This window comes from Erpetoichthys calabaricus, chromosome 1 (assembly GCF_900747795.2).
Source record: "Erpetoichthys calabaricus chromosome 1, fErpCal1.3, whole genome shotgun sequence".
NCBI classification, from domain to species: domain Eukaryota; kingdom Metazoa; phylum Chordata; class Cladistia; order Polypteriformes; family Polypteridae; genus Erpetoichthys; species Erpetoichthys calabaricus.
Window position 1 is genome coordinate 290,006,473 of NC_041394.2, and position 9,712 is coordinate 290,016,184.

At 39.0% G+C, this 9,712-nt stretch overlaps 1 protein-coding gene across 1 annotated transcript in view; it reads right to left on the reverse strand.

Annotated features, from left to right (window-relative positions):
* The window catches only part of LOC114660826 (sodium-coupled monocarboxylate transporter 1-like), a 33,533-nt gene extending 24,040 nt beyond the window's left edge, over positions 1-9,493 (reverse strand). Inside the window, exons 1-6 of the mRNA XM_028813791.2 lie at positions 8,696-9,493; positions 6,987-7,052; positions 6,298-6,349; positions 4,599-4,666; positions 3,284-3,438; positions 2,148-2,288 (exon numbers count right to left, since the gene is read on the reverse strand). Coding sequence (XP_028669624.2) covers positions 2,148-2,288; positions 3,284-3,438; positions 4,599-4,666; positions 6,298-6,349; positions 6,987-7,052; positions 8,696-9,058 — 845 coding nt within the window. The 5' untranslated portion in view covers positions 9,059-9,493. The remainder of the gene's footprint in view (positions 1-2,147; positions 2,289-3,283; positions 3,439-4,598; positions 4,667-6,297; positions 6,350-6,986; positions 7,053-8,695) is intronic.
* Between the last annotated feature and the right edge of the window lie 219 nt (positions 9,494-9,712).

Here is a 9,712-nt window from a genome sequence, read left to right on the forward strand (position 1 = left end):
GAGTATTTGTCGCTCGTTTGTTTTTCACAGGCAGGAATATTTGCAAGATAATATTGCTGTTTGTTACTCTTGGCACTTCATTTTTGTAATTGTAAGTTTTCTCAGCTTACACTTGCGCTTACAGTTCCAATGTGCTGTTCTGTTTGCCACTCTGCGTTACAATATTCAATCGAAACTCTCACCCCAGCCCCCACAATTTCCAGGAGTAAGAATGCAGTTTCATCTTTTGAGTAATTGCATCTTTAAAACATCCATTAATCTTGATTTTTTAAATGCAACTAGAATTTTATTCCACTAGGATTCTCTGCCACTTGGACAATTTACGTTTCATGAAGAATTCTTGTTTATTTCATAGTTTGTATCCCACTATTTAAATGTGTAGGCTTATTTTGAAAATATTATTTTACAAGTGGACAAATATTAAGCATTATTATTTCTAAAGAACTGATCTGCTTTTGCAGAGCAAGGGTTGACTACATTTTGGTCCACAGAGGTTTTACGATAAGGTTGTTATAGTCACTAATCCTAAAGCCTGACAGTGGCAACGTGGTGCATGTTGATTAGCAAGTAAGAATTTCACTGTTCTCTGTACACGTGACAATAATGACCCTATAAACCTACCTTAATCTAAGGTTTGGCTATCATCCTGAGTCTCATACCCCTGAACAGACTTTCACAAGTGCGCACAGAGGAGTGTGCTATTTCGATAACACATTATCAAATGTTCCTCATTCATGCGACTTTGAAAAGGCGTGCTGACAGAGATGCCAAAATGCTGCCACCAGTGTTTTCTGCCTCTCATCCAACCCTGCAGTTCTGAATCCTTACCACTGAGCATGTTACAAGACTGTGGGTGTCTGAGCCACCTTCTGCATGTGTGGTGTTTGGTCCTTGTAATTTAATCTGTATTTACAAAGTTAGCATTAAGTTTGTGATTTTCATGGGTGGGGAGTCAAGGGGCTACTGAGGCTTGGATGGTGTCCAGCTTGGAGACCTGAGGTTTTGTACCTCCGCTGTTTGTGGCCTCTGGTATGAACAGGAGCAGGGTATGTCACCTCGAGACTAGAGCTCATAGTTAACTGCCAGAAAAGTGCTACCCCAGGTAGAGATGCTAAAGTTCACAAATGAGAGTAGAAGCAATCATTAAACTAATCAAAAAATATTGTATTAGAGTCGGGTAGTAAAGTTGAAGCACTAGCCATCAGACATTAATCCTCAGCTGCAGTCACAGCTCTGGGTTGGGGGGCCAAAAAAATGAGAGAATCGTTTGAGTCACTCTCTGTGATGTGGTAAAGAGCTCAGCAATGTCAGCGAATTTAGAGTAGAACCACTCCTTCTCTGAATCAAGAAGAGCCAGTTGAGGTGGTCTCACCATCTGATAAGAGTGGCCCCTGAGTAATTCCCACAGGAGGTTTAACTGGCTTGATCAACTGGCAGAAGAGCTCAGCATTTTTCAGGATCCCCCAAGGAGTGTTTACCTTTTTCAGCCAGCTTGTGAGCACCTAGGAATTCCGAAGATGGATTGTTGCTGAGGACTAGGCGGCATGGTCTGTCTAAATCCATGCATTACTGCTGTCACCAGCACTGAATCAAGTGAGGTGAAATCAGAGAGAGAGTATGAGAGAGAGAGAGAGAGAGAGAGAGAGAGAGAGAGAGAGAGAGAGAGAGAGAGAGAGAGAGAGAGAGAGATAGATAGATAGATAGATAGATAGATAGATAGATAGATAGATAGATAGATAGATAGATAGATAGATAGATAGATAGATAGATAGATAGATAGATAGAATTTGTGCAATACTAATTTGATGTCTTCTGCAATGGGATAGCCTGTTGTACATCTCTGTTCTATTTCTGAACTTGCTTTCCCATCACAGGATTATAGCAATCTGGACCATCAGAAAGCAGTTTTGGGTGCAGACAGAATAAATCAAGAGGGATGTCAATCAACTGCAGAAAATGCTCACACGCATACAGCCATGCTCACAATTACCAGGCCAATTTGAGTAACCGGCGTACTTAACAAGCACGTTTTAGGAATGTGGAAAGCAACCAGAACAAAGGTATGCACTTTGTTAATAAACTGCTTCAGTACCTATGAATTAGAGTGTAGAATAAAGATGAAAAAGCAATTAAAAAATGTTACTTACATTTTCGCATGAAGCAGGGTTTTGCATGAAATATATCTCTGCACCTGTGCTTGGTTGACGCCATATATCCCAGTCCAGGTACAGATACCCCCAAAGATTATTGTCCAAAATGTATGTCTTCTCAGTGGATTGACGTCAAAGCTAAATGCACAAAGCAAGAACATTTTGAAATTTATATTTCAGCCTAATGTACAGATACATTTTTATATTGTACTTTGTTTTTAATGTAATTGACCTCACCTAAAGTCTAGAGTTTGTTGCTTGATCGGTTGCACTTATTTGAACATACATACCGTACTGCTAAAGTCAGCACCTCTATACCTGACCATTTTGAGTGAATTTTCTAAAAGCCTTCTCTGTACTTTCTGAATCTTTGATTGAGTTTAGGGTATATTAATGCATTTACTTCAGTGTGCTAGTATGATGAAATGGTGGCTTTATGGTATTGTGGCTAAGGCATTGGCCTTTAAACCCCAAAGTTTCTTATTCAATTCTTGCCTCTCCTTCCCTGTGTGACCCTGAGCAAAGCACATATCTTCCAACATTTCAACTGTAACAGTATATTCTGATCTTGTACTAATGGAATGTGCAACAGGTGTCTTATTTATCTAATTTTTATTGCATGCCCATTGCTTTTGACTGTCTATGACACAGGTGGCTGCAGGTTTTCATTCTAATCCTCTTCTTCATTAGTGACCGTTTTTTGCTGCTAATTAACTTCTTTTGTCTTAGTTTTCATTAACTTATAACAATAAAATATTAAACAATAAAATGTAATATTGTTAAAGTAACATTCTCAAATTTTCTTAATCCAATACACATCCATGTATTATTGAGCATATCCCAGTAGGATTAGGCAAGAAACAGCCCTGGACAGAGCAAAAGCAAAAGTGTGTACCCACACTCTGGCCAGGTGCCACCATCCAAGTATTTGGGGATGTGAGTGGTAAACCAGATAAGCTATAGAAAATCCCACACACCCATGGGGAGAATATAGAGACAGACAACAACCAACTACAGGAATTCAATTCAGAATGCTAGATCTATGAGGCAGCAGCAGCACTAACAAATTGTAGCAGCAAATATGTGATGGCCCTGACAATTCAAATGTATTAGTAAAAGTAAAAGATACTTACTCCCAAAAGTTCAGCCGTCCTCCATGATAAGAGTCGTTTAAAATGGTGGACACTCCTCCTTGAACCACAACTGCTCGGATAATGACTGAAGAAAATCCTGCCACCATGACTCCTACTTGGAAGACATCGGTCCACACTACAGCTTTCAAGCCTCCCTGAAATAGCAAATGCCCCCATTCATAAATATCATAAAATTTTTTTTTTTTTAACCGCTAGTTGACAAAAAATTGGGAACCTTTAAGGCTATGAAAAGGTGAGGGGTAACAAAGCTGAAAAATATTTTTTTACACATAATTTACTAAAAAAGTGTAGCATTGCCAGCCCTCTTGAGCACATTGTCTTTCAGTTGTTGGAGCAAAAGAATAAAGCTGTTAAGTCTATTCAGTTACTCTTGTTTCCATACTACATACTGTATGTGGTAAATTTGGGAATAAAAGTGACAAACATCCCACTAGTCAGTGATGCCATCTTGTTCTGTGCATCTGTTTTATATGCTAGTATGGCCGGATGTTTCACCCTGTCAGAATAGCCTCCAGCCACTGCAATCTTAAACTGGCAGCACAGACAGTAAAAGGATAGAAGGACCGTATTCAGAAAAAGTCTAAAACAAGGATCAAAGTAGTGTTCAGTCCTTGGATTACACATAAACCTACTTCTCACCCAATGTTAAAATAAAACCCGAACCTTCTGTAGTTCACAATCTATGGTAAACTGCACATGTACTGGAGGAAGGGAAGTCAGATTATGGATATTAAGGGAAAACGAAGATATCCGCAGAAGGAATGAATGAGGCAAACTTTAATTTAAAGAAAACTTAACTCGATCAGAAAGTCAGAAAATGGTGGATGGATGAAAAATAAACAAAAAAATAATAATTACGATAAGTGACAGTGTAAATAAACAACATTGTAGATATTCTTACGCATAACCCAGAAAGAAGTGGAAAAAAATGTGAGACCACATCCTAATAACCACCAACTGCCCCTTCCTGTCTATTTTCTAGTTCTTTTCTTCACCTCAACTTTCAGGAGATCACACTGCAGGGGCTCAAAAATGTGTGGAACCAGAGTTATAATCTTGAGCCACTGCCGTCATTAATTAGCTTCCTTTTTATGTTGTCAGTGCAGTTTGAGCCAACTGGAGGCCACAAATGCATGGTTGACTGTGCAGGACCTCAGAGGTGAGGGAGGTTGGGTGTGTGCTCTGAAGTGGATTGGCATCTGGCCCAGCAATGCTTCTCAAATAAGCGTGGACCTTAAATATGAAATGTATCACATAGGAGGCTACACAGGAAAACATAAATAGAAGTCCTTACCATAGTGCAGTAGAAAGTGCAGATGATCCCAGTTGCAATTACAGCCCCCCAGAGGTCAAAGCCAGTAACTGTTAAACATAAAACATAAAAATGAATGTCAGTCAGTCATCATCTAACACACTTATTCTTGAACAAGGTAATGGCAGGGGTTCAGGGTCCTGGAGCCTATCCCAGCCAGCATAGGGTGCTAGGCAGGACCAAACCCTGGAGCCCTGGAAAGGGTGCCAGTCCATCACTGGGCAAATATCCACACACACACACACACACGAAACACACACTAGGACCAATTTAGAATTGCCAATCCACTTAATCTGCATATCTGTGTATGGTGTGAGGAAACCGGAGCACTCAAAGGAAACCCACGCAGACACGGGGAATACATGCAAACTCTATGCAGGGAGGACCTAGAACACGAACCCTGGTGTCCTTACTGCAAGGCAGCAGCACTTCCACTATGCCACCATGCCAGCCATAAAAATGAATATGACCCCAGTCAATAAAGAGGTTATAGTAAGGCAACCAACTACCTTTTGACACCAGAAAACAATGGACTAATACCAATAGTTACTAAAGCACTGTTTTGTCAATCTTGTATACCTATTTGCTACCAATAAAGGAGCACACTTGAACCATTCCCATACAGAACTAGCACCAGGGAAGACTATATAAAAGGTGTTTTCTTAATAGTAAACAACAACGTGGAAAGTATCAAACCCACGAAGGGGGAAAGCAACAGGTAACCAGACCAAACAAAACCAGGTTCATTCAGCTGGCCCTAACTCGAGATTGGCTTTGCACTCCTGTCTATCTGGCAGCATGCCTAACTCTCAGTTTAAATCCAATAAGCCCTTCTATATCACCCTCTGGACCTTCTCACATTTCTCATTGGCCTTTTTTCCACCTGCCAGTCAAAGCCATGTGCCACTCACCCCGCTTCCTCCAAGATCAACAGCTTTGATCAAATGGAGCTTTAAAGCCCTGTGCCAAAACTGTTTCTAAGGTAAATTCTTGATTACTTCTGGGTTCAAGTTTGCCCTGTGGAACTCCAGATGCAACCCCTCTTAGAAGTTTGTCCAACTGGCCCCAGGTTCCCCTGTACACATTTAAAGAGTTAGGAAACTCTTAGCAGGTTGGGTACCATGATACCTTGAAGAGGACAATGTGTACTCTAAATGGCCTCTCATGTGCTGTCTAATGGAGTCCAGAACATCCTGTACATTAATAATTGGCCATCCTGGCCCCGTTCCTATTCCTTTACTCCTGCAGTTACTACTTCTAGCACTTTATTCAAAATGCAATTATGCAACCCACATGTACAAAACTGAAGACATTGCAGCCTACCGTGAAATTAAGGTAAAGGCAGCGTCCTTTTCTGCTAGCTTAAGTGACGTTTACTTACTTAGGGCAGTCAAGCTTTACAGCTTGGAGCAACAGGTGAGAATAAAAAGCTTATTTCCTTAAGTTATTTCAAGTAAGTGATTAAAGCTACTTGAAATCCAAAAACGTGTATCTGCTTGAACCACCTTTTAAAACACAGCAAAGAGGGCCAATGATATTTTGAATTTTCACATTTAAACCCATGGCCTCATTTCTGTGACTTTTGACAGCTTATACTTAAACAGAATCGATCACATTCCCATTTTAGGGAAAACACCTTTTAAAGACAAACAACGAGGATGCTTATTAAAGGAATACTAACCTTGATTTAAAGCAAGAGCTGGAGCGTAGATAACAATCCCAGTGTATAAAATCTGAAAAAGACATTTAAAAGCAATGAAGAAACAAATAAACCCATAGACATGGTATGCTAAACTTTTCAGTCACAGTCCTTATAATTCAACAAAGGTGGACCTTCTCGTCATCAACAGGATGTTAGGAGCTTGAAGATCCAAAGTAAACTGTCACACTTTATCAGCCAGTGCTGTGTGAATTATATAAACTTCTTAAACATTTAATATGTTGTATGCAAAAATGCTCAAATCAACTTAATCCTAAGCATGTACAGATGTAAAGTCAGTTATGCTTTTTCAGAAATTCTTCTGCTTTATTTATTTTGCTTTTTACATTTACTGTTCTTACAGAGTGATTATTCTTATTGACCTTCAATGTTTTGCCTTATATCTACAAACGTCCGTAAATCTCATCTCATTTTCCTAAACACTTCACCCATGGAGGGCCGTGGTTAAACCTAAATGTATTCATCCAAAAATATGTTAATGTTTTCTTTTAAAGTTTACTATAAACACTGATCAGACATTTTTAAATTACCAAATTCTTCGATGGCCTCCTTTTCTAATAATACAGACTGTGCTTTATCTGTTCATATCTGTTTTCACTATAAGACAGCTAATTAAATGAATAAATTACATTTTTTATTAACAAGCTTACCGTCTGAATGATAAACAAGATGGTCCCACAAAGTCGTACTGCTTTATTGAAACGCAATTCTAAATACTGAAAACAAAGCAGAATAACATTAAATAAGAGGAGAGGTATATATCAGTGATTGCATAAACAGTATTTATTTTTACCATTGGTTTGGCTTGGTGTTTCACAGTATAAAATAATGCATTCTGTGCAGACTTTCAGTCCATGGCAGCAGATCTGGCATGGTCACTCTTGGGTTTAGAAAGACAGAAGTGAGCACAATCTAGAAAGAAAGGTGTGATGGAGCACAAGTCCATAATAGAGCTTACATACACTCCTAAAGATAAAGACCCTAGAGTGGTTCTTCAGAGCAAAGCCATAGGGGAGCCATTTTTGGTTCCCCAAAGACTCATCCACATGAAGGTTACAGAAAGAACCTTTATTTATTTGGATGTGTAACAGACTCCATGCAGTAAATAACCAGTGGGTCATAATTTAGAACAGACTCTTAACACAGGCTAAGTTCAGATTTTCTTAATTTATTAGTGTCATGCCAGGTAGCCTACCATACATTAAGGATTTCCATTTTTTTCTACATATTAGGAAGTTTTTCAAAGCACAAAGAACCAACTTGATATGTAAAGGGCCATTCCCAGAATGAAATGGTGCTTTGTCAAGCAATGGTTCTATGAGGAACCACACAACGTATTAAAGAACCATATAGTGCCATTAAAGAGCCAGTATTTTTAAGAGTGTACACCCGCACTCTCTCAAACGAGGCCAAACAATTTCAAGTATAATTTTGGGGATGTGTGTGGAAAACCGGAGTACCCAGAGCAGGAACTTTCACATGAGTAAAACATGCATGATCCATACTGAGAAGTGACCAAGCTGGGGTGTGTAACTAGAAGCTGTAAGAAAGCAGTGCTATCCAGTAAAAAAAAATGTTGGTTGAAATAGGTATAACTACATAGTTTTCTTTACAAAAACATAAAACAACTTTTTTTAAAGAAAGTATTCAACAGAATTTGTGCTATGACATGGGAATGATCAGATGACTGCATGTCCAGCTATCTATCCAAATGAACTCAGTTAATTCAATTTAGGGTCAGGGAACCCAAATAAAAAAATACATAAATATAGATAGATGGCTGCAAGAACAATAGGCATGGAACTGCACATTTGATAGATAGATAGATAGATAGATAGATAGATAGATAGATAGATAGATAGATAGATAGATAGATAGATAGATAGATGTACAGTATAGTTACTTATGAGTGCTCAGGTTATATGTGTACAGTATGGTTAATCATTTGTGCTCAGTTTAATACATTCAAGCACGTGCATTTTATCTATCTATCTATCTATCTATCTATCTATCTATCTATCTATCTATCTATCTATCTATCTATCTATCTATCTATGTTAAAGTCATACCGATTACTGTATATAGTTCCTTTAATCTACTTATCTATCAATCTTTCTGAAACTAGGGCTGCTTCAGCCATGTATTTGCCTGTTAGATTCCACAACTAATTATTTTCCCAATTAGTTTTCTGTATTTTATTTTTAATTAGGAGCTTATTCCAATATACTATACTGTATATAATACATTTTTACATGCCCAAAAAAACCCATTGTTAATACAAAACCTTTTCTAGATGCCTTGAGACTTGTACACCTGTACTTGCCATTTTAAAACAATCTGTGTTCTGACTCCTGCTTACCTCATAGGTGCTGGTAATGCCAAGTCTGTAAAACACTGGAACAAAAATCTCTGAACTGATGATCACCACAAAAACATAAGTGAAACCAAAGATGCTAAACATGGCACCATTTCTATAAATTTCAGCAGGAGTCCCCAGGACAGTGACTGCCGACATAAAACTGGCAGTCAGTGACAAGGCTACTGGGACAGCTGTCATCTTTCTACCGCCCATCAAAAAGTCTTTTGAGGTGTTCTGTCCTCCATCAGCTATTGCGTAGTATATGCCAATGACTGCAGAAATGACCAGCATGGCAGCGAACACCACATAGTCCCATACCACAAATTTCCCTACTTCGGAATACACCTTCATGTCGCTCTGCATGTTTTCAAGTTGCAGAGCTGAGGGTGGAGTAAAAAATGAAGATACTTTGACGCTGGTGTGGCTTGTGAAGTGGCTCAAAATCCAAAAGTGCAGTCAGAGGCTGTCAGAGTGCAGGAGCTCAGACGAAAAACAGTCTTGTTCAGAGCACCAGCAGTTCTTTTGGAACCAAGGTTAAGAATGCCAGATTACCCTGACTGTTGTGCACGTTACCAGGCGGGACTGGCAGTAGGGTCCTTGATGTCCTTTCAGCTCTGATATAAAGTAACAAAATTTAAAAAAAAAATGGTTTCTGAGAAAAAATCTACAAAAAGCAATTGGTTATGGACAAAGAAGAAACTGTCTAAAGAAGTCTCTACTGACAATTGAAGTACTCGGCATCCATCAGGTAGCTGCTGAAAGTCAGGGAGTGCCAAACAAAAGTCTCTTTGTGTTCAACGCCGCCGACTCCCTCGCACATAACTCAGAATGAGAGGCTACTGGCAGCCTTAAATACCTGCAGCGGGAGCTTTGATGGGATGATTTAAATCCAAGCAAGGGGGTGTCTCCTTAAGATACAGTTTCTGAAGTTTAAAAATTAACTTTCTTGTCCAGCAGACGATGTGTTGATAAGGTCGTTTACACACCTCCCTTAATCCATTTTAGATTGTGAGGTAA